We start from the raw sequence: 25,331 nt of genomic DNA on the forward strand, positions 1-25,331 counted from the left end.
CCACAACCTCCCAAGTGCTAGGATTACAGGTGTAACACCTGGAAGAAGTTTTTAATTTTGATGAAGTCCAATGTATCTAGATTTCTTTTGTCATTTGTACTTTTTTGTCATATTTAAGTAACAATTTTTAAATTCACACTCACAAAGATTTAGGTTTATTTTTTTCCTAAAAGTTTTATACACTTTTTTCATGGGACAGGGTCTTGCAATGTAGTGCAGGCTGGCTTCCTCCCCTAGCCTCTAGAGTATCAGGATTATAAGTATATACTACCACACCAGGATATAAACTCTTACACTTACATCTTTGGTCCACTTTGAATTAATTTTTGTATATGGCATGAAGCAGGGATCTGAATTCATTCTTTTATATAGTGCCTGTTCTAGCACCATTTGTTTTTTATTTTGTTTTGTTTTTTTTGTATAAAGGATGGAACTCAGGTCCTTGTGCTTGGGAGGCAGGTGGCAGCACCACTGAGCTAAGTTCCCGGCCTTTCTAGCACCATTTGTTGAAGAGATTATTTTTTGACTATTGAATGGTCTTAGCACATTTTTCAAAAATCAATTTGCCATAAATTATAGGTTTATTTTTGGAATCTCAATTCTACTCCATTGAGTTATATGTCTTTCCTATGACAGTACCACAGTGATTTCATGACTTCAGCTTCAGAGTAAGTTTTAAAAGTGGAACTTATGAACCTTCCAGCTTTGTTATTATTTTCCAAAATCATTTTGGCTATTTGGGTCTCTTCTGTTTCCCTATGAACTTTAGGATCAACTTGTCAATTTCCAAGAAGGAAAACTCAGGGATTGCCTTGAATTTGTAGATAAACTTGGTGAGTATTGCCCTGTAACAATATTAATCTAATCATCCATGAACATGAATGTCTTTTTATTTTTGGCTGATTTCAAAAGTATGTAGTTGTTCATCTCACCACAGAAAGAATGGTTATCATCAAGAAGTCAACCAATAACGAATGCTGGTGAGGCTGTGGGGGAAAAAGGAACCCTTCTCCATTTTTGGTGGGAGTGTCAACTGATACCACCACTATGTAAATCAGTATGAAGATTCCTCAAAAAACTAAATATGGAAATTCCATTTGATCCCGCTATTCCCCTTCTAGATAACTTTCCAAAAGAGCTGAAGACATCATACCACAGTGATGTATGAATACCCGTGTTTATAGCACCACAATTTGTAATAGCTAAATCTTGGAAGGTGCCTGTATGTCCATCAACAGATGAGTGGATAAAGAAAATGTGCTGTTTATACACAATGGAGTATTACATTGCCATAAAGAAGGATACATTTGAGTCACTTGTAGGAAAATGGATGCACCTTGAGACCATAATGTTAAGTGAAATAACTCAGACACACTAGATTATCACATGGTTTCTTTTATATGAAAAACTCAATCTGTATCTATATCTTTATCTCTCTTCCCTCTCTCTATGTAAATAGAGATATGAATATAGATAACAGGGAAAAAACAGAAAAAGAAAAGGTATTGTAATCCAGCATGAACAATGTATCTAAAACTGTACCTTGACTTAGTACAATTGTCTTATATGTTTTACATGATATTTGGCTTATTAGTCTAGTTTTCAATCTGTGTATATGGAAATTAACTCTATAAGGTCTTTTTAAAATTTATTTTTTATTTATTTTTTTCTATAAGGTCTTATAAGATAAATAAATGAATCCAATGCTGGAAAAATAAAAGGGGAGTGGAGAGAAGGAGGAAAAAAGAATTGGAATGTGTTATGTACATGTACCAATTCCCTACAGTGACTGTAATCATTATGTACTGCAGACATGTACTAATAAAAGTCCAAAAATATTTAGTTTTCAATATATAAGCTTTGCATTTCTTTTGTTGACTTTTCCTAAGTATTTTATTCTTTTACGCTAGTTTACATGAAATTGTTTTAATATCATTTTTAAAGTTTGCATTGCTATAGAGAAACAACTTTTTGTGTACTGATATTGTATCATGTAGCCTTGGTGAACTTGTTCATTAGCTCTAATAGTTTTTACTATATTCCTCAGGATTTTCTATATAGCAGCTCATGTCATCAGCTAGAAGACTCAAAAGGAGGGAAAAGATGTCATTTTCACTGAACATGTTTGTTCTTGATGGAAGTAAAAATATTTTTCTAATTCAAGTTAACTGTTTTATGAAGATTGTCATTTCTCTCTAGAAAAAACTGTTTTATGAAAGCTAGACATTTGATGCAGAGTTGAATTATAGATTTTATTTGATAAAGTCAAAGCAGAATAAATGAAGATGATCTCTCTTCTTGCTTCTCTCTGTGTGTGCGCACATGTGTGTGTTTTCGCACTTTCTTCATCCAAGTGAAAGGTGTTGACACAATGGAAAAGAGTGTTCTTTGGAGAACTTAATATTAAACTTAATATTAAAACTTTGAAGATTTTATTCTAAAAGTTCAGATATAACCATAAGTAGGTGTAGGATTTAATAGGACTTTATATCTATTTGTTCTTTCTTGGCAGTGTCTCCTCAGTTTTCCCTGGAGGAATAACCTCCCTGACAGCAATATATATGAAGATAAAGCTGACTCAGTAACTGGACTTAGTTCAGGAGATGGTTCTAGCACTGTACCAGGCTCCAAGGGGTCTGCCCACAGAAACTACACTTGATGGCTGTGCTAGGTATCTTCCATTTGCCCCACCAGGCACCTCTCATCCTTTTCCAGCTTGCTTTCTTCCTTGAGAAGCTGACCTGTATGAACCACATAAATAGTCTTCCTTGCTGTCTAGCTTTTGACTGGGTTTGGCCAAGAGAATTACCAGTATATCAGAAGGAAAAAGGAAAATTAGGTTCCAGTATTTATTTTTCTGTTCCTTTTCCCACAAGATCACCTTGGGCTAGCTTAGTCCTTCAACTAAGTTATCACTGAAGGTAGCCAGTTATACGTGACTCACTTCTGCATTGTGGTAACTAGTCCCTACTCCTGTACTTTAGGGTCTAGTGATGATAAGAGTTCAGCTCTTATTAGATTACTGAGCTATTTGTTGTTCCCGAAATTTATGCTTTTATAAATAATCCCTTTGCAAATGAACCCCCTTCTAATTATTGTCAAGTGTGCTATTTCTTGTTGGGACAAAAGTTGGTGTTATGGCCATCCAGAAGCTTGCAAGGGGTACATTATGGAGTGTAAACTGCCAGATTTAGAACTTACCATATCTTTCTTAAACATTTTTAAACCCCCATCAACCTTTTTTCCTTCTAGCCTGCAACTAAAGAACTTGGTGAAGTAGTCTTTTGAGTTCTTTTTCCTTCTCTTTTCCATCCAGCCTATACACCTCCAACACACACACACACATTTCTACTCTCTGCCTAGATAACAGCACAGTGAAAGCTGGATGTGGTAGTGGTGCACACCTGTAATCCAGCCTCTGGGAGGCTTAGGCAGAGGACCATAAGCTCAAACCTAACCTGAGCAAATTAGTGAGATCCTGTCTTAAAATAAAAAATAAAAAAGGGATAAGGAGGTAGCTCAGTCCAAATACCTTGGCTTTATTCCCCAGTACTGCAGAGAAAACACTTCTGAATGATTTGATTAAATTACTTTATTATGTGTGAATATTTTAAGGGGAAGTAAAGAAATTACTCTAATGAAGAACCCAGATGAAGGAAATATATTTGGGATCACAAGACACCCCTCCCCCCAATCAAATCGTATCAATCTAGTAGATCTTAGGCCAGGGCAGCCTCCAAGGAAAGAAGGCATTACTGCTGCAGTCTAGCCTACCAGTAGAATAAGGAACTGGGAATACTTGTCTTTAATTGCAACTGTTACTAGAGAGAGATTTGCTTTGAGAGACAGTTTGTAGGCAGATATGCCCTGAAGTCATGTAGCCAAGCTTTTATCAAGTACTTGCAGAGTTTCTCTCTGGATCTTTGTTCTATGCCCCCTGTAGGAGATGGCAATATTGATTATGCCCAAAGCAGGCTGTAAAGAGTTCAGGCTGTAAAGAGTTAACCCCACAATTGGCTTGTTTATAGAAGTAAGTCCAGCTGAAGCCTATGTGCAGCGGTCAGAGTAACTCTCATCCAAATTCTGTTCCCACAATTGAAACCTCCTTACTAGAAGGACAATGTTCTAATTACAACCATATATTTTTGTCTATTCTGTTCCTAATTCAAAAAATGCTTTCTTATATTTTATGACCCTTGCTTACATTTCCATAAAAACCACATGACTGTACATCCTCGCACGTAGTTCTGCCCTTGCATGTAGCTCACCTTTACCCGAAGTGATTACCAATAAAAATCAATGGCTTGGATTGGCTAGTGCCTTTGTCAGTTGCACTGGCATTGGTTGTCCTGGCGCCCCACTTTCTGTCTCTCTTAGTTCTGTCTTTTAGTTTTTTATTCTCAGGCCTGCATCATACACTGGACAGGAGACTGGAGTCTACTGCAGAAGTTTCCGGTAAGGTTTCAGGGGTTCCCAGTCCCCGCCCCCTCAAAGTTTCTCTTAGTGTTACTCTACAGTACAAACAAACAGAACAATTTATATCAGAAACTAACTTTGATGAGAAAAGGAAAGATATTCTAACTGAGGGACTGGAGCATGGAGATTGCAAAAGGAAAACAAAATGCTCAGAAACAAAACTACTTCCAGTTTCACCTTCCTATGTGTGAAACTCCAAGTGTAAAGAAAAAATCCAAATAACAACAACAACAACAACAACAACAACAACAAAAACCAACAAAAAAAAAGTTGTGATGGGAGAAAAACAGTCTTCAACTAATAGGCTGTCAATTGTCAAGTGTTCCATCCATGTGGCTGCCCAATATTCCTGTGGAAAAATCAGTGATACGCCCTAGAAAGAAATCACACATTTCTTTTTTATTTCAATTTATTGTTGTCGACAACTCCCCAAGACAACATAAATGTTAGTTATAAATAGATGCTAAGGAATATTACCTTAGGATAATGATTTCAGAGGAGTGGATTGGAAAATCTAGCATGGACAATACCATGAAATCATTTGGAAGTAGTATTTCTCATTGACAATCAAGTAAAATCAAATGTATTGCAACAGATGGTATATAAATCAAATCCTGGTATGGCACAGTATGGGAGACTATTTAAGTTAATCGACTAGAATTTCATGGAATAGTTAGAATCTAACATTAATGAACATATTCATTAATCCAATTCTATATAATAAAGTGATTTTTTTCATGTCCTAGCCAACAACCCAAACTGCCTTAATGTTCTTCAATATTTCTTTGAAGTTGTGGACATGATAGAGTCCATTGAATGAAAAACACTGTATGACAAAAGATTCATAATTCCTTGTTGAATTGTCAATGTATTTAACAGGATAATGTATTATATATAAAATATAGCACCAGTAGTTTAACTCCTGTGAAATGTCAACTATTTTTATTAAAATTTGACTTACATTTCAAAATATTTGGGATATCATTCATTGATTTAAAAAAATGATACTTCCTGGTAAGTAGCAGCTCAGAGTAGAAAGAGCACTGGACCTGGAGTCAGATGTAATGCAGACTATTTTCTCTAAATGCTCTCTAATATCCTTTCCAGAGTTAATGTGCTATTATCTTTTACTATCGAATGTTGAGAGTTTGATTGTTTGAGGTAATTTTTTGTGTGTTTGTTTGATTTTTGAGACAGGGTCTCACTGTATAGTTCAGGTTGGCCTTGAACTCACTATGTAGCCCAGGCTGGACTCTTAACTCACAGCAATCCTCCTGCCTCAGCCGCCCAAATGCTGAGATTACAGGCATGTACCACCATGCCCGGCTGTTTGAGGTAATTTTTAAATGATCTTAAGTTACTGTCTTTTTCAGTTTTAAAGTTTAGTTTTGATAATTGAATTTGTTAAGGAAATTGGTTGGGAGAAGACAGTTTCACTGTTTTTAAATTTTTTACACGCCTGCTATTGTGTTATCTTCTTTTACTTGTTAATAGCAGTCAGGCTTCCTCTACTCTGTCAATAAAACTTAAAAGATATCTGAGAAGGAAATTCCAAAGAGCAACAGCAGTCCTTTCTGCCACAAAGCCAAGAGAAAAACACTATGGTAGGGATTACATTGGAATAGTGTGTTTACATAAGTGGCTCAAATTCCCAAGATTAAATTGTTAAGAATTTTTAAAATGAATTTGCTTAACCAAATGTTGCTTTTGTTCTCAGCTTTCCTTTTCTTCAACTCAACATGAATTTACATTTTCATATCAATGTCTGATCAGTAGAAACCACAGGCCTAAAATGTCCAAAGCTGATCTCAGCAATATCCTCTTCAAATCTGTTTACCTCTTATACCCAGTATTTATCAACACTATTATCATCTGGCTGATTCTAGCCAAACTCAAAAACCTGGGGTCATTTTTTACTCTTTCTTCTTCCCATTCATCCGTCTTGTCACTCTCCAGCCCACCCTTCACATTATGATTGTGAAATTATTCTTTCTAAAATGCAAATGTGATCACAGATCTTCCCTGATTAAAGTGCTTTAAAGATTCTTTTTCACCTACTGAATAAAATCCAGTCTCTGAGCACCTCCTAGCCCCATTTTCTAACACTTTCTGCCAGTCCTCTGAGCTCTTTACACTCCAGTTACACGAACTACTCAAAGTTCCGAAAACACATGATGGCCTTTTCATGATTGTGGCTTTTCATGTGACACTTCCTCTGAAGCCAGGCGTGGTGGTACACGCCTGTAATTACAGCACTCTGGAAGGCTGAGGCAGTAGGATTGCAAATTTGAGCCCAGCCCAGGCAATTTAACAACTTAGTGAGACACTACCTCAAAATAAAAAATAAGGGGGCTGGAGATATAGCTCAGTGCAAAGGCCCCAGTACCACAAAAACAAAGAAAATAAAATTCCCTCTCTTGTTTTCTCAGCTGAAGGTAATTTTTCCTCATGGTCTACATACCAGTTCTACAACTCTCGTTACACCGTATCATAGTTACTTCTCTACTCATTTGTCTTCACTACCAAACTGCCTGTTCCCTGTTTTGAAGTGAGCACTGTAGAGGAGATTCAGATGCTGGGTGCTTCTGTCATTAAAGCTTGCTTTGGACCCTGAGACACTAATCTATTCACCCATGCTGGCTTTCTCTCTTTATCCCAGCCCTTCCCCTGGTGGAGGTGTTAAGTAGCAATGGAATGGTCACATAGCCAAAGATAAGACAAAGGTACCTGGACAAACATCTGCCCCATGTCATTTTTAAAGTAAATGCAAAACTGGCTAATGAGCTTTGGCTTCAAGATGGCCTGGCAGGAGCACTCTGTCTTGCCATATATTAATTGGAAGACCCTGATTTCAATTCCCAAGGCTGTAGCTGGGGTTTCAACATATCTATCCCTGATGGTCTCCAAGAATATTACACCACTGTCAAACAAATAAACAAACAAAAAACCAAGAATTAGCCAATGGAGATCTTCCATGTTTTCTCCTTCACCTGAAGCTCAGACAAACTTGTCTGTAGGAATGTTTGGCTTTGGGTGATTATACCATAGAGCAAGGAAGGGATCAACAATCCATATGCTAAGTGTTCTTCCCAATTGAAGTGAGCACTACCTTCCCAAAACACAGAAGGTCTTCGTCTCTATTCCAGAACAATATCTAGTTAGCACTGCTTTCTATCCCAGTTGAAGGTAACCTAATCTCTGAATCAGTAGTTAGTTGCTCCAAAAGGCAGCCAGTTTCTCTAGCACCCCGGGTTATACATTGCTATTGGTACAGTGGCCCAATGGTGCTACTTGGGTTGGTCTGAGTGATGAATCCCAAGGAAAGATCTTGCCAGGCAGATTTTAAAAGGAGGGGGGAGGGGTAGATTATCAGGTTGGTTGGGAGGAATTTTATCTATAAAACAAAACTTTAGAAAACATGATGGATTTATAAGCATCATAAGCATTCTCCTGACCATTGTGAATGGCTATTGTGAATTGTATCAGTTTATACTACAGTGAGATTTTTAACAGCAAGAATGACTTTTAGTTTTAAGTAATGGGAAAATGAATTAATATTATCTGTCACCAGGAGAGAATACCTTTAAAAAAATCAAACAGCTCCCACAATATCACTTCCTACACATGTCAAAGGCAAGGAAAGATGATCTGTCATCTTTAATGTCCATTTGACTGTGTCTTAATTGAAGAGAAAGGATTCAGGTGCTACCAGGGATAACATGAGATAAAACAGAAACAGAACTGGTAGGAGTGGCCTCCTGAAGTTCTTAGGTTTCTATGTTCAAGGTGAAGATTACCCTACCCACAAAATGATCACTGATGACATCATTTATGATGCCTTTGCCTTTTAGTTGGCACTGTACAGGCACCGCTTGGTTCTTCACTACATCTGTAAAGTGCATTGCCACCAAAGGGGAAGTGTAGTTAACCTGTAGATGAAAGAACAATGAATCTAAGTAGAGGGAGGTGGTAGGAGGGAAACTTATTCAGTGCAGGGTGAGATAACCTCCACAGAGGGAAGTGAGTACATCTGATGATGCCAAATCACCAATGGCCACAGCAACCTGACATATTTTCCCTGCCTAGGGAAAGTGTGAGGGATTTACATATTTCTCTCATAAGTCACTGTCAAATGTCTGATGTTCCTCTGAGGGAAACCAATTCTGTCTCAGAATGATTTGATTTTCTGGATATCAGACCACGAATCAAACCAGAACTAGTATCTATCAAGTTCATATGCTGGAGATGAAGCCTTCACCATCCCAAGGCTTCAATTGGGAGAAACAGGGAAGTGTGATTATTTGGGCATGGTTAAACACAAATGATAGTAATTTATCTGCTTCTGGTGCTGCCACTAATTAGCTATGTGGCTTTGGGAAACTCACTTTTCCTCTACAAACCCCAAATTTCCCATCTGAAAACTGAGGGGGAGTTAGACTCGACTACAGACAAGATTCTTTCACATATGAAAAGCCATGTAGGGCCTGGGATTTAGCTCAGTGGTTTCGCCGCCTGCTGTGCAAGCGCAAGGACCTGAGTTCTATCCCCAGTACCAAAAAGAAAAAAAGGAAAGCCATGTAGTTATAATAGGAATTCGTAGAGGGAGACCCAGGGTATGGCCATTATCTATTCATCTACCTGTTACTACCTGCTGCTTCCTTATTCTTAAACATCCCAGGTGGTCCTTCCTTTGTGTTTGAGCCCTTTTTGACATCAAAGAAGGAAGAGGATATAGCTTACGTGAGTCAGTTTGCCATAGTAAGGGTAGTAACGGAGGTCAAAAGAAGCCGACTCTGGGTAATAATTGATGGATCGGATGTCATCTTCATCACCTCTCTGTAAGCAAAAGCAGGTATATGTAGGATGCTGGGTCATAAAGTGGGTTGGAGTCTGGACTAAAGGGACTTGTGCCCCAGGTGAAATCTCTGTGTGACTCACAATCAACTGTTCCAGGAAGACCACAAAAGCAGAATGTGGCAGAGGTCAGCCCTGACCTATCACTAGAGGAGCATTTCCTTGGCTTTTCAGTTCACAGAATGCTGAAATAGAAGGCCTGGGCTGAGGAGGTGAATAGCACCCCATAGCTCTGTTCTGGCTTTTACAGGACCCAGACAGAAAGGTTCCAAAGGATGCTGCTTTAGAAAGAAGGTCTACCACTGTAGCCCTTCTCCAAAGAATCGTACTGGGCCTGACACCCAGTGGTAGACTCGGGAGCTGAGGCAGGTATAAGCTAGAACACATTTATTAAATCCCACTTCACAATTTGCACACTGCAAGCATGGTTCTGTTGGAAACCAGATCGTATACACAGGGACCTAACGCTTGGGCATATAACCTACAGTTGGCTCACCTCAACCTATGTCTCTGATCACATTCTTGGTACTGTTTAATTACAGTAGTTGGAGTCAGGAGGACAAGCAAGAGGGACTTGGGTAATGGAAATGATTAAACAGGGCTACTCTTATCACATTGTCAGGTAGAGGGCTGCTCATTTTGCTAATGCATTAGGCTTGCCCTAAATAGCACAAAGCTAATGTGGACAAATAGTGCATCACTCCTAGGGAATTATTCACTAGGGCCATGTGATTACTTCTGTCAATATACTATACAGTATACTGTACTGTATAGTACATGTATACATATATAGACTATAATTGTTTTTGGTATAAACTGAGCTCTCCATAATTTATTCTAGTCATTACCTCATCCTGCTTGATTTTGCACAAGTGGGTGTGGATTTTATGAGTATTGTTTGTTATAGAGTGTGTAAAGACTCAATATTTCTTTTTTTTTAAAGGATACTTCTCAGCAAGGTACAGCTTCCTTTTGAAAACTACAAGCAGAACTTGATCCATTAATAAACTAGTTTAAAGCCTGGGGAGAGGGAAGGGGGAGAGTTTAGCTCAGTGTACAGCGTTCGCCCAGCATGTGCAAGGCCCCTTGTTCAATCCCCAGCACAGGAAAAAAAAAAAAGTTAGTCTAAGGCTGAGTTGGTCTTTATGATTTATTTATATATTTTCCTAAAAACCAATGAGATTTATTTTTCATCAATGGCCTATGGAATCAGTTTCACTAGTTGGTAGTCACATTTCATGCGAGTAACTATTTACACACACATACACTACATGTGAATAAAATGAATTTCCTTCCACCTCATTCACCTAGCAAATATTGCCTAAGGTTTTTAAGCTCATCTTCAGCATCACCATCTCCCGAAAGGAACTAAGCTTTCTTTCTGTAATGTTTCCACTGTACCTTCTGATTTCAGAGACAGTCATATTTGTTTCAGTACCCCAACACCTAGCAAAGGATGCAGTATTTATTTAGTAAGTGATCAATAAGTCTTTGCTCAGTGTAAAACACTAGCTGAATAAATGCTACCTTTTGCTGTTTTCTGATTTGCCACCATGAAGTCTGGAGTTCTGAGCTTGCTTTCTAGTACTGTCCTGAGAATGGGATTGCCTGGCCTAGCATGTTTACAAGACAACAACAGTCCAGTGCTGGGGAGTACAGTTGATGTCACAGAACAGGAGGAAGCCACTGCCTGTTTAAGAAGCAAATCCAGATCTAGGGCTTTTTCCTACAAAGGAGCTAATTGGTGCGGATGAGATAGGAATTAATGCTCCAGTTAATTAGCATATTAATGGAGTTCTGTTTATGCTTCCCTTGTAGTCATTTGTTATTGCAACACCCAGTGCCACTGGTCATTGCAGCAAAATGTGAAATTCAGTTTTAAAATCAGGGACTAATGACTCTAATGAAAGCTGTTTGTTTAGTTCAAAGTAACAAGTAATTAGAGCTAAAAGCAAAAGTGTAAACAAAGTGCCTATTCATGACTTAGCGCATCATTGTTCCCTGCTGTGGCCCCTGGCTGAGGTTCAGTCTTTGGCTTTCACATGTATAAATCTTCACACACACACACACACACACGTTTTGGACATTGGAAACTCTGAAGGCACTACGGGCAAGTATAGTTACGAAAAAAAGATGATCACTTCTCTAACGTACAGTCATTGGAAGGAATGAACTGCCTTTTTACAGGAAACAGAAGTAGTAACAATGCTTACTCAAAAGGACACTTTACCTGAACTTTGCAGGAAACCTTCACGGGATCTCCAAGCTCAGGACGAAAGCCTACAATCTGGCAAAAGAAAACCAGTATTTCTTTTTAAACAGATTTGAGAGTAAGACTGAGAATTTTTTACTTCCCCAACCCTGAGTTATCTTTCCTCAGGCATAAATTTCATTTACTTAGCCCTCTCAGAAATGTTACAAACAAGCCAGGTCTGGTGGCACACACCTGCCATCCAGCTACTCAGGACACTAAGGCAGGAGGATCACAACTTCAAGGCCAGCCAGAGCAATTTAGTGAGACTCTGTCTCAGAACAAAACTTAAAAGAACTAGGACTGTAACTTAGTGTTAGAGTGCTTGCCTAGTGCTAGCGTAGCATGAGGAAGGCCCCAGGCCTTCCCCAGCACTCCCAAATAAATAAATAAAAAGAAAGAAATAAACGTTATAAACGGCAGAAAATAGAACTCCTGAGTTGTACAGCCCAACTTATTCCTTACTTATGCCTGATGTTTATGCACAGGGAAAACTGTAGCAAGATAATCATAAAGATATAGAGAACTTTTGGGGAAGGCTCTGTCACACCTAAACCATGACAGGAGAGAAGGAAAATGTTTTCTTCCTTTCTTTCCCTTTCCTCTCCCTTTCCTTTCCTTTCCTTTTCTTCCCTTCCCTTCCTTTCTTCTCTCTCTCTCGCTGAAACTAACTTCATACTAAGTTCTCAACCACTGAGCTACACCCCCAGCCCATTTTAGTTTTTACTTTGAGACAGGGTCTCACTAAGTTGCCTAGGCTGGCCCCAGACTTGTGATTCTCCTGCCTCAACCTCCTAAGTAGCTGAGAATATAGATGAGTGCCAGTACACCCAGCTGGAAAATGTATTTTTAATGATACAAGTACTGTCCCTCACCCACCCCCACCATCAATCCTCTGTTCCAAACAGCTCAGGACCCCATTCTCAATAAAGTCCATCAAGGAGCAGGTTTGAGAGCAGGAAGGAAGAATGGCAATAGGGAATGTTCAGGGAGAAAAAGGATTTGGTAGATTCGGCTGGTTGTCTGCATTCTTGAAGCTGTTGATAAAAATGGCCAAACCTGCAGTGTATGAAGATCAGAGCCCAAAAGAAATGGAGTGTTTTCCTACCTAGCTCATCCACTTATCACCATCAGATATTAAGGGCTAATATACCCTGTTCATCTTTAGGAGGATGCAAGGCTGTCCAGTAGCGTATCCAAAAGTAGGGTCCTCCAAACCAGAGCAGTTCTTCAGGAAGGAGCGCTTAAATTGGCAGGCCTTCTTGTCCTCATCCTCATTGCCATCTTGGATGAAGTACTGCCCCGGGGGACAGTCTACATTCATTTCCTCTTGAAGACTGTCATTATAACCTGAAGCATGTGTGGGTGGCAAATGGTCATGTTAGAAAGGTGCTACAGAGGAAGACCATGCTTTCAATAGTCCTCGCTCCCTGATTTCCTTCCTCCAGCTTGCTTGTATCCTTCTGAAAGCCCACTCAGTCTACCCTGAGACTCCTGACCTGCCACTATGTGCCAAGGGTTTTCATCCCTCCAGGAACCCTTCCTGGCTAGTCATTTTAACCCACTTGGTTGCTTACTTCTTGCTTGTCCTTCCCTCAGAACTTCTAGATATCCATCTCTGGGCCATGAGTTGGCCACCTTATTTTTTTTCTATTTTCCATTGTTCCTTTTCATACATGGTAAACTGTAAATCTGGAATGCTTCCCCTTCTACTTTGGGGACAAGAATAGGCACATAGTAGATTTTGGAAGATGGATTGAAGCACGTTAAGGCATGGCATATATTAGGAAGCTAAATTCCTAGGTTAAATCTCCTTAAGTTCAATTTAGAAACTGTCTTCTTCTGAGGTCAACAGAGACACTTGGTGTAACAGAGTGAGAAGTATGTGTTGTGGGATAGAAAAAAATGTGAAAGAATAGCAGAAGTAGGAAGAAGAAGTGGAGGAGAAAGAAAAGGAAATAAACCAGCTCCTCCTCCTTTACGGAGGGAAGTCAGCACTCTGAAGTTAGCACTCTGAAGTCAGCACTGGAAAGCAGGGACTTAGGATGAAAGACAGAAACAAATAACAACTACAGGGTCTCCACTAAAAGGGTAAGGGATGAGATCTTCTCTACTGAGACCTGAGATACTCAGAATTAGTTTTCCTTTCCATAAGATGGAATGTAATGGGTATCCAAGGTACACAGATCAGGGAGAAAGCAGCAAAGGGCACTCTGTGTTTACTTTTTGAGCTACTAGATGCTTTAAAATGGGCTCTGTAAATGATTTCATTACTTCCAATTTGGTTCCAAGTGACGGAGTCCAGTTAATCTTGTTAGACCCAGTCCCCATGCATTCATGTTTGAAGTAGCTCAGTTTTTCAGAGGAGACTGTACCAGAGGTAAAACTCAAAATGTACTATTAGATCCATGTCTACACAGGTTGTGACCTGGGTGTGATATTATGAAGAGGCAACTGGTAATTTTAAATCCCATTCCAATTGGCTATGCCTTTACTTTTCCTTTGACAAAGCTACATTCAATTCAACTCTTTGTTATAAACATTTTTTTTAAGAATAAGAACTATGCTCACATAAGTTTCTAAATAGAAGCAGCAATCATGTGCTTATTGTTTCTCTTGAGGTAGTCCTTTAAAAATAATGTGACACGGGTATGACCCTTATTGCAAAATCACAGTCCTCATGGGAGTGAAACTGATACTCTGGGATGTCTATTTCAGAGATGTGTTCCTTTTAAGCAGGGCACATTATCTACTCTTAGGAACTAAAAACCCAAGACTTTTGTAATGTCCCCTGACGCCTTCATTAGGTCAGAATTGGTATTTCTTTATTTACTTGCTTTTCAGAGGGATTTCCTCAACAGAGATTTTGGCAATGCACATATTTGCAACAGCTCGTAAGCATTTCAAAAGAAAAAAAGATATTGTGCTGATTCTTATGCCCTAAATATTTTTGTAGCCAAAACTGGAACTACATGGATTCAGAAAGAACCCAGCCCCTCTCATTCTACAGGTGAGGAATCTGAGGCTCAGTCTTACCCAAAACAACATTGAGCATTACTGGTATAAAGCTGAGTTTCTAACTCCTGGTCAGATGGCAATAGCATAGAGTTATGAAAAACAGCACTTTTTAAACTTTCAAGTTCATAAAAATCTCCTGTAGTTTTTGTCAAAATGCAGATTCTGATTCAATACCTCTGGAGTGGGGCCTGGGATCCTGTCTTTCTAACAAACGCCCAGGTTACACCCATGTTGCAGGTTCCTGGATAACACTTTTGAGTAGCAAGGGCATGAAAACATCCTGTTCAAACACGACTTCTGCTGCTAGATTTTTAATCAAGTCACTTTTCCCTTCTGAACCTCAGTACCCTCAGTTTGTAAAATGATGACAATGGATTCTGTTATGAAGGGTTAAAGTTGAGTGACAAAACTTACACATTTAAATAAAAATTCCTGGCATGTGATAAGAAATCATTACCCCTCTAAATCAGTATGCACTCTACTAGCTATCCTTATGCCCCTACTTCAGCCAGGGAAGGGCAGCAAATAAGTATGAACTGCTTTTTTCCCCCACAAAGATAAGGTGCAGCAAATGCAAACCCCACTGGGGTTTCTGTTTGCTAGCTGGATAAATACAGAACCTGTGTGTTCTGGGTTTAACCTTAACCAAGCTGCTACTACCTCCACTTTTACTGTGTGGAAGGGTCTCCCACAAATCCACTTTGTTTCTGAAAAGGTATCTTCAAAATATTTGAGATCAAAATGTTGAGTGCCAGCCAGAGGTTATTCTTCTCACTCCTTTTTGGATTCATGTTAAATAAAGATACTGTTTTCTTCCTTTATGATAGCCAATTTCCAAGAAATGAATTCTCTTACCTTGAGACAGTAGAGGAGGCAGAAATCTTCCAGCTCTGGAGAACATTTTCACCACTATCATCCTCCAGAATATTCTTTTATTAGGGATCACCATTGAGCCACCTAAATGTGCTTAGGACTTATCTATGTACTGTAGGGTGTTCATGAAGAGAAAATAAGTTGTCTGCCTCAAAGAAGTTACTGTCTTGTTGCAGAGTTGGCTTGTGTACTTTCACGGTAACATGCAATCACACACTAGAGCAGTTTGGATTGGATGAAAAGTGCTGAGGGGGATGCAAAGTAAGGAAAGACCATGATAGGCTGAGGTCTCTAGCACTAGGACTTTTGGACCAGGTGAATTTTGAATTCCCACCCATCGCCTTTCAAGAGAGCTTTCTGCTATTCAGAGGAACTTACCTTGGAGAAAGCCATTTAGGCTAATCACATAATGCTGCCAAGTGTCAGGTTCAGAAACGTTGAAGTTGAAGTTAAGGCTATGGGCGAAGGGTCTGATCATAACTCCTGGCAATGAAAACAGGTCTTGGATATATTAACCCCTTTTTGAATCTTGAATAATTTTTCTTTTGATTCCCATGAAACCATTTCCCCCCAAATGCTCAAAAAATGAAAAGGACCATAATTTTCTAAGTACCATTTTACTTTTACTCTTAATAGTTGAATCTCTGTGTCATTACCGGGAAGAACCAAAGTTAATTGAGGCTGAACAAGCTGTGTAAGCAGATTTCTGTCCGGCAAGTTCTGACAACATAGGCCATTTGGATACACTCACCAGGAGTCTTTACCCGCTCAGTGAAGGTCGGCATGTAAGGGCTGATAGTCAGAAATAGCATATACATGCAGAGGGTGATCACAGCAGCCAGAGAAGCATAGAAGAAGAAGTAAATGAATAAAATCAGGCCTGCAGAGCAATCAAAGATGACAGTGGTCAGTTCCTGCCAACAAGCCTTGCCTACCCACTTGAACTCATGAACCAGAACCAACTCAAATACAAGATAGATTTTTTTTAATTCCCCAGATTCAGTATGTCCTTGCTGATTGAGGTTTCACCAATCAGGAATTGGTGAGGATCATGTCAGGGGTCTGATTGCAGTTTATCTTTATAGCATCTGTGCTAGAACGGCTTGCTGAGCACATGATGATCATGAACAAGACTATAGGGGAGTGCAGTTTAAAGTATTGCAGAGGGCAAATTGCTTGAGAGTCCTCTGGGCAACAGTTGATGTCCTAAGTACAAATCATTCTTCACTATTCATTAAAGCAGGTGCCCTGAAGAGTCCTAGCAGCTTGGTTCCAGTGATTATGTGTATTTGGAAGTAGTGCAAACAGCATAGTCTATGATTTGAATTTTGATTAATTTCTACTGGACTTGCCGCTAATCAAGGCAAAGTGAGGTTTTTACCCTCCGTATTTCAAATCGTACTAATTTTCAGCAAAATTTAAGAGGTTCTGCTTTTTACAAAGAACACTAACACAGGGTGGGGAAGGGAGGAGAAGGAAACAGTACTTAATCAACAACACTTGCTCTCTGTGAATTTGGGCAAGTTACAGAACTTTTCTTTTTTTTTTTTTTTTTGGTACCGGGGATCGAACTCGGGTCCTTGCGCTTGTGCAGCAGGCGGCGAAACCACTGAGCTAAATCCCCAGCCCATTTACAGAACTTTTCTATGCCCCTGATTAATCACAGGTAGGATGATGACACTTTCAGTAACTACCTCATGACCTATATCCTTAATGATATCTGAAATTCAACCTTTTCTTTTTTTCTTTTCTTTCTTGTTTTTTTTTGGTACTGGGGATCGGTTCAGTCTTTTCTTACACCCTATTTTGAGTATACCACTTTCTACCTATTTAATCTTCCACACACTGTTACACTGTTCATTTCACTGGGCCTCAATTTCTTTATCTGGGAAATAACAATAATAACAGTACTGTACTCACTTCTTAGCATTAAATAATGCATATAAACAGCATTATATAGAGCCTGTCAGATATCAAGTATTGTATAAATGGCAGGCATCATCATTATTATTATTGCTACAGGACCAACTGAATAGTGAACTAGAAACTAGGCAAACGATATAACTTTGCTGTACTCAAAACTGAATTCAAATATTAAGTTTTCAATTAAACAATGAACCAAATAAATATGACCAAAAAGGTCGAGGGAGAGAAAAAAACTCATAGTAACCCAACTGGAAATGGAACTATGTTTTATAAGATGAACTAAAGCAGACCTGGAACATCAACATATTAATTCAGGTGGAGTCCCTGGAGAAGAAACAACAGTGCCTGTGAGCCTGTGGCACTTGGTTATTGTGTGCTGGCTGTCCTAATGAGATATGCCCTGTGCTTCCTCCTCCATGCATCCACCCTCATCTCCATCCTGGGAATTGGCCAATAGGGAACCCAAAAATTTCAGTGTCATGCATGGACACAAAGCAATGGAACACAAGTTTATTCCCTTGGCAATATCTTCTTTGTTTTTTCCCAAGATGTACAGCCAGGAAGTTGTAGATAGGAGAATGACACTAGCAATAAGTTCCTTGAGCCTCACCTAGGAGAGGTTCCCTGGAGTCTGTGATAGTCTATCTCACTCCCACCCCAGGCAAAAAAGTGTGGCCTCCATCTGAACTCACTGATCCTTCTGAATCCTTTCTGCTCCAGATGTTCATATTTTTCTTGGGCCCTCCTCTGGTTAACCTAGGGTTCTCTCCTGAATGCCCTACCCAGGCTTGGAGAGAACACTGAGTACCCATGCTCCCAATGATTCACCAAGACAGCCCATCTGGTCTTGAGGCTCAACTCATCAGGGCTGTAATCATTTTTGGAATTCATGAAGATGACACATTGTCCTGGCAAAAGAATGGACTTTGGCGTTTGAATCCCAGCACTGTCACTTAGTTACTGTGTGTCTTTAGATAAGTTACTTACCCTCTCTAAGCCTCAGTTTCTGCATCTGTAAAATGGGGATAATAATATTACTACCTCATATGGTTCTTGTCAGTAACCAATAAAATAACATATAGTTCCTAAGAATAGGGGTTGCCCATCTACCAAAGGAAAAGCCCAGAGTGTATTAACAGGCTGGGTGAATATGGCGGACATGTTGATGTCTAGGTTGGGACAGAATTAGTAATGCTCAAGTAGGCACCTAGCCATCAGGAAAGAGGGCAGCCTAGGAATTAATATTACTGTGTGCCCTTTGCCAAGGGGTAGCTCAACAGAAGCCTGAATTGCTGGGCCCTCCTTAGAACTACTACCCAGTGATCTGACTATGGCCTATCATGAAATTGTCCCTGCTGCCATATCTTCCACAGGTACTTGAAACTTCCTCCCTAATCTCCACTTATTGGTCTATGGATTGTCCTCCACAGGAGCAACTTAGATCAGCTCAGTTGGTGAAGTTCCAATGGTTGGCCATTTAGTTCCAACGGTTAACCATTGCATGGCTTCTCACCCCAGAATCATGCTTTCATTTCTCAAGGCCTGTTTTTGCAGTCTTCTTTAGGCAATGGAGAAACAGCTGTGTTCCTTTTGGAGCCCTAGTGAGTATTCAACATTTGTCTGCAGCTTCAAGAATGTCAGAATATCCTTTAAATGGTACATTTGTTCCAGTTGAGAGTTTGGGGGATGGGGAGGGGTGGGGCTGGGAACAGAGGAAGGGTGATAGGAGATGGAAGTTGTTCAGAGTCCTCCACCTGCTATTCCTAAATTCAGGAAGCAGGGCTAGATGTTTCACCCTCACTGAGCTGAATTAGTAATGTTAATTAGGAAAGAGAGAATTATCAGCCAAAGGGGCCCTTGGAAGGCATGGCCATCAACTTCAGCAACATATACCCTTGGCACTAAGGGTCTCCATTTCATCCATGGCATCCTCTATTTTTTTTCCCTCCTTTGGATTGAGTTCCAAACCAGGAGCTGTTCTTTTTTCTGGGCTGTGTAGAGTGTGGCAAGTGTGAACTTTGCTATGGGCAAAAACCTGAGAAGGCTCAGCAGTCATAGTTTAAGGAGTGGGCAGGATCCTGGGAAGGGGAAGTTATAGAGGTTGTGAAGTAACACACACAGAGGTGTCAGCATGTGGTATAAAAAGGGGAAGCTAAGGAAAAAATTCTGCCATTGATCAAGCAACATAGAGGCCCAGTCTTAATCTCTAGTAATTACTCCCTTAAACCTAACTCCCTTGTGTCTACATAGGAGAATTAAGCATCCACAAGCTGAGGCCAGGGGCAGGCCTTTTGGTGCTCTTTCTCTGACATTACTAGATGAAGAGATTAGGCTTTGCGGGTTAACAGGGACTTGGGTCTCATCCTAGAAATAGTCTTCTGCATAGTATTTTTTCCCAGTACTAGGGATTGAACCCAAGGCCTTCTCAATGAGCCATATTCCCAGCCCTTTTTTGCTAGGATTAGTACTCTTAACTTCATAATTTTAATACTGGAGTGTGATGCTGATCTTGTGAGAGAGGCAAGGCAGGTACTGTTTCCCTCATTTGGCAGGTGGGGAGACTGAGGCTAACAGAAGGTAAATGACAAGCCCAAAAGTCACATGGATAGAAGGTGACAGGGCTGGGACTTTGAAAAATAATCCTGTCTTTTCAATTCATTCTCATTGTCTCTCTGCATTGCATACTGAGCCCAGTGGATTTCAAGTTTGTTCATCTGTTTATTGAGTTTGTTCTGATAGATCAGTCCATAGGCCAGGGATTTCTCTGTGAAATGTTAGGAGAAGTTTTCAGCCAACGTACAGATACCATGCCAAAAAATAAAGGACACCAGACTAGGGCATTGGGATGAATGGGACTTACTCCAACTCTGACCTGTTTGGGCCAGAGAGATCCTTCTCTCCGGATCCCATAGGTATTCGATCATGATCTGTAATTTCTGCCACCAGGCATTGCCTATTGGCTGGCCCTGACTCCTTTCCTCCTCCTCTTTCTCCTCTTCTTCCTCCAAATCAGGCACCACCAACACCTGAGCCTCTTCTGCTTCTTCCTCTTCATCTGCTAAGTAGTTCTGATTCACTTCATCCTGATCATCCTGGAATGGTGACAAAACACAATCCTTTTTTTAAAAAATTGCCCAGGGGCACACCCCACCAACCAACCAAAAATAAATGGAAACAACTCGATATTTGGAGATGCTTCAAATTTCCACTTCCTCATAAACATAATCATTGTTAGGAGAGGTGGATTTTCTTTGTTTTGTTTTGTTTTGTTTTGTTTTGTTTTGTTTTGTTTTGAGGAAATATCCTTTCTCTGACCAATACTGAATCAGTATTCTTTTCATAGTTGCACAAGTTTTATTCTCAGCTTCTGGCATTTGGGCTCTTCTGCTAGGACATCTCTTGTCACTACTCTGTCCTGAGACCTTGGTCTTCCACTTAACTTGATCTGTCAATGCAGAATTGAGAAGATGGAGTAGTCTTGGATATTTATATGTATGATTGCAAATTCTCAGTCCAAGCCTGCTTTGTTCTAACTCAGTTGCCCAACCTCACTATCCCAAGTTGTGCCTAAAAAGAGTCTAGGATGAGTACTGGAGGGAGAGGCCAACTATTGTACCCCTTCTCAAAACTTAGACTACCATTTTTACAGAAGCAAGAGATAGGGGTTTATTTTCTGCTTCTCTACTACTGCCATAGCTGGAACCCCTTCTTGCCTTAAGCTGGTTGGACAGAGGACCCCAACCATTCCTTCCTTAATTTCCCCTGTACCCTAGGCAAGAAGCTGGGCATGTAGTAAGTGCTCAGCACATATTTGCTGATTGACTAATTGCAGCTATTACTTGAGATTTGAAACTGTAATCTTCTCTGAGTGGTTCTAAGAAAATTAAACAAAAAAAGGAAAAAGAAAAACTCAGACTTCAAGTGGCATTTTAAATGCTTCCCAAACACAGGCTGGAGGGCTGTTGTATCTTTGCTCTTTGGGGGTTTTCCAAGGCGCACTGCCACAGCAGAAAAAAGGCTATGCTCCTCTCCCTGTGCTGTCCAAGTCTGAAGAGCGGCAGGGCTTGTGCACCTGTTAGGGTTAGATATGTCAAATGTTCAATGCCAAAGGCTCCTTGCTGTCCCCTCCCTGCCTGGTTCCTCAAAGGCCACTTAGAGGGCACACTGCTAAAAAATGCTGCCTTTCATAGGGCGTTCATGAAATTGGAATGTTCAGAATCAGTAAAAGTGATACATAATGACAAAGCTCTATTCTCACCATTCAGTCTGCTTGGGACTATGTAGCTCTTGATTATAAGCACACTTGAATTGCTCTCGAATTTGTTCAAATGTACAGCTGTACATCACAAACACCATATTAGAACTGATAGGTATATCCAAGATTTGTTTTTCCCTATGAGGCCCAGAGAGGGGATAGGATCTAGCCAAAACCATGCAGCAAATTCATGACATAATTGACAGTCTCAGAACCTATGTCTCTTGGTACTCTGGACAATGACATTTGTCCTCCATTACACTGAGCACAAGTGCTTAGAGGTGGCTTAGCAGATTTATGAAGCACAGTAACATCTTAACTTCTGTGTTTCCAAGAGATTGTAGATGGTTATAATCAAATATTTTTTAAACTCTGATATGGACCCACAGTGTAAGGCTTAGAAAAATAAACCTCATCTCTCATTCAATGTTAAATGGATGAATACATGTTCTTAAATCTGTTTAACTTTTTTGTGAACCTATGTACATATTTGACCTCCCAAACTATGTTTTGAGCACCCAATGGAAGAGTCTATCTTGTCTAGCCTCTTATTGATCATCCATAGTGTGAAGCCCATAGCTAAGTATCCAGTGGCTACTGACCAAATATCAATGATATCTGCCTGAGTTAAAAGACCTTATGCAGGACTCTGAAGAAATGTGTCATAAAACTTGTCACCTTAGCCTCAGCAGTCATGTGCACTAGAGTGGGTAGTCATCATGGCCCATAGACAACCTATTGCATTTGAGAATCTCAGAGAATTTGAAATGTATCTTTTCATCATGGAGGAATTTATACTTCCTTTGTATTTTCTGAACAACTTTCTTTTCTCTCCTTGTTGCCTAGGCCCACCTTCCACCTCTGCTCTGCAGGTTGGCCATGGCCTCAGCCTGATCTTATTTGTAGATACATGCTCTCGTGATAATCCTATTAAAAATGGCTTGTCATTAAAGTCTTACTCTCCTGGGAAGAATTAATCTTTTCTCAGAGCTAATTTCTCCCCACAGATCTCATAGCATCCGAGTCTTACTTCAGGAACCTCAAATAGCTTTTTTCCTTTTCCTTGATTCCAGGGATAGGGGAATAAACACATTGTGCAAGAGAGGCCTTCCCTGAAAGTTTCTTATTAACTAAATCCATGTAAAATGCACTTTCATGCAACTACTTAACAAAATCTACTAGGGATCCTTTGGTGATGAGAATGCATATCCCCAAGGCTCTGTTTTTATTTGTTTCCTCATGTGATAGTGTGTGATTGTGCTGGAATATGGCAGTGGGTGTGAGTTGGGGTCATTATGTTTTCCTAAAAGGGAAGTCTGAAGGACAGGGGTGGGTTTATTTTGAGCAATCTGTTTTTTGTTTTTTGGGGTTTTTTTTTGTACCAGGGATCGAACTCAGGACCTTGTACTTTCGAGGCAGGCAGCTGCACCACTAAGCTAAATTCCTGGCCCTGAGCAATCTAAATATATAAACATTTAAACAAATATATAAACAAACATTGAGACAAAGGATAAATTGTGCCCCACATTAAACAATATCCTATAAACATTTGAGTGATTGGTTAATTTTTAAAGAGAAATTAAGTATATGATAATTTTAAAATTTGATCAAGTATTATAAAGAGCAAGATCCTCTGATGCATTTAAAATCCAAATTACTTGACAGATAACTGAAATTATGCACAACACTTTATAAACATTCCATAGAAAAGAAGCCAAGTGAGGAATAGTTATATTTGTCCTACCAACCGTGACAGCTCTGAGAGCTGGAAAGGACTCTGGGAATATCAAAAGAAAGTCTGTACAAATTGTGTCTAGAAATCTAAGAGAAGCCTTCAGTAGTTGACATGGGGTTAGAAAAATTCATATTTTCTTTTTGTGTTTGACAGTCTTCACTTAATTCCCTGATTATATAAGTGGCCATATCCAAAGAAAAATGGATTATGTTTTCCCCCCCTCAGATTATAGCCCTCTCTGTGAATAGCTCTCAATAGTGCTGTGTGTGACATATTCTAATGATTTATACCAAAGAAAATGTAAAGAAACTTTTGGATCAAATAACATATCCAGGAGATAAATAGTGACACCAAAGGTGTGTGTGTGGGGTCTGTGAGGTGGTGGACAAGGTGGTAGAGTGGGTGGTGGTTTACCAGGGGATGAGGGAGTTCGTACTGCTAATACAATGGAAAGAACACAAGGTTAGAAGTGAGGACACTTGCATTCTCACTTCGGCTCCTCCACTAACTGGCAAGTCACTTCCGTGCTCTGAGCCCAAGCGGCCTTCTTTACATAATGAGGGGTTATGGAATGATGACGTCTAGGATTCCTCCCAGCTCCTACCAAGGAGTTTACAATTTTAGCTGTAGCTTGGGATTTCTGCTTTAGAAAAAGAGCAGCTGGGTTCTAAGAAGCTACCATCCAAAGGGACTGAGACAACTGGCTAGGCAGTGCCTTTCATTTCCTCTTCCTCTTCACTTCTCTCTTAGCTAAATTTCTGGCCAGCAGAATGAAACCTCTACCCTCAGCTTCTAAAAGGTCTGTGCAATTTCTCGACTCCTAATAAAGAAAAACTTGAAAAGACTCCTTATTCTCTGGTATCTTCCCCTTCCCTTCTCTTTGTTCCAAAGGAAAGAGCACTTCCTCCCTCCATCCAGCAATTTAAGGTGTTAAGGATGTAGGAGGACTGGGAGTCAGTGTTCCTTCTTGAAATCCTGGGTTTCCCTAAGCTTCACTGTATCTGCTCATCCCAAGGAGAGACAGCCATAAGCTGCTGTCTACACAGCCCCCAACCCATCCCATTAAAAAGGGGAAGCAAAATATTCTGCTCCCTGGGACTCACAAGTCTGTAGCGATAACCGTAAGGAAAGGCTGGAGCCCTCCTGGACCGGAGTTGCCTTCTCATGGCTGTTCAGTGGGCAAAGACTATGCAGAGGCAGCAAGTAGGTGACTTCTGCAGCTTCTGATGGTACAGGAGACACTGGTTACTGGGAATGCTTGGCGCCTGGTAAAAGTGAACTCTCCTGGCATGAGCCCTTCCTCAAAATAATCTAACATGCCCCTTTCTCATTGGTTGGCCCCTTCCCCGAATCAAAGGAAAGCCCTTATGGAAAAGCAAGCTCATCATTACAGGGAGGGGGAATATTCTGGGTCACGAGGATGAGCAACTCACCCCACCCTCATTCGTGTGTCTTTCCACCCCTTGCCCTTCTCCAGCACCTAAGATACAATGGGCCCAATGGAAATCTTAAGTCATATTCTTCTCAATTGAGAGTTGGATATCAGTGTATGCAAGGGGCGGGGCGTGGGTGGGAGTTGGGGGTGAGGGGAGATGGTCAAGAATAACTTGCTTTTTTCATATGGCTGATCTCATGCAAAAGGATCTAGGGTGTCAGGAAAAACTCCCTTTGCTTTCCCCATCATCCTCCCCCCCGCACATTAAGCCACCTACAATATTCCTTATTTGTGTCAGTCCATGAGCACCTTAAAATGTTGAATGTGCCTTCTAATTTTAAAGGCAAGGTTCTTGTCTTACCCTTCCCTGCTCCAAAGAGAGTTGTGGACATAAAGAAGCCTTTTCCTAGCCCACATGTCAGAGTGGCCCCATCAGTCACTGCCTCTCATACACACACCCCTTGGAATCCTGGCCGAATTTCTGCAGTGGTTGAGATCTATATTTATC

The 25,331-nt window shown here is 40.2% G+C and overlaps 1 protein-coding gene across 4 annotated transcripts; it reads right to left on the bottom strand.

Annotated features, from left to right (window-relative positions):
- Positions 1-3,593: 3,593 nt before the first annotated feature.
- Atp1b4 (ATPase Na+/K+ transporting family member beta 4) lies at positions 3,594-24,671 on the bottom strand. 4 transcript variants are annotated; one of them, XM_004874599.3, is made up of 8 exons: positions 24,492-24,671; positions 20,271-20,490; positions 16,224-16,352; positions 15,851-15,955; positions 12,735-12,931; positions 11,561-11,617; positions 9,217-9,312; positions 4,851-8,405 (listed from the first exon to the last, which is right to left on the bottom strand). In XM_004874599.3, exons 1-8 carry the CDS (start codon positions 24,552-24,554, stop codon positions 8,244-8,246), a joined length of 1,029 nt encoding a protein of 342 aa, XP_004874656.1. In that variant the 5' UTR covers positions 24,555-24,671; the 3' UTR covers positions 4,851-8,243. The 4 variants fall into 4 exon arrangements, with proteins under 4 accessions (XP_021107664.1, XP_004874656.1, XP_004874655.1 ...); XM_004874598.3 differs by having other exon boundaries at positions 20,259-20,490; XM_021252005.2 differs by lacking the exon at positions 16,224-16,352 and having other exon boundaries at positions 3,594-8,405.
- Positions 24,672-25,331: the final 660 nt, after the last annotated feature.

This window comes from Heterocephalus glaber, unplaced genomic scaffold (assembly GCF_053883595.1).
Source record: "Heterocephalus glaber isolate CG9 unplaced genomic scaffold, H.glaber_assembly_v1.0 deba00001729, whole genome shotgun sequence".
Lineage (NCBI taxonomy): Eukaryota > Metazoa > Chordata > Mammalia > Rodentia > Bathyergidae > Heterocephalus > Heterocephalus glaber.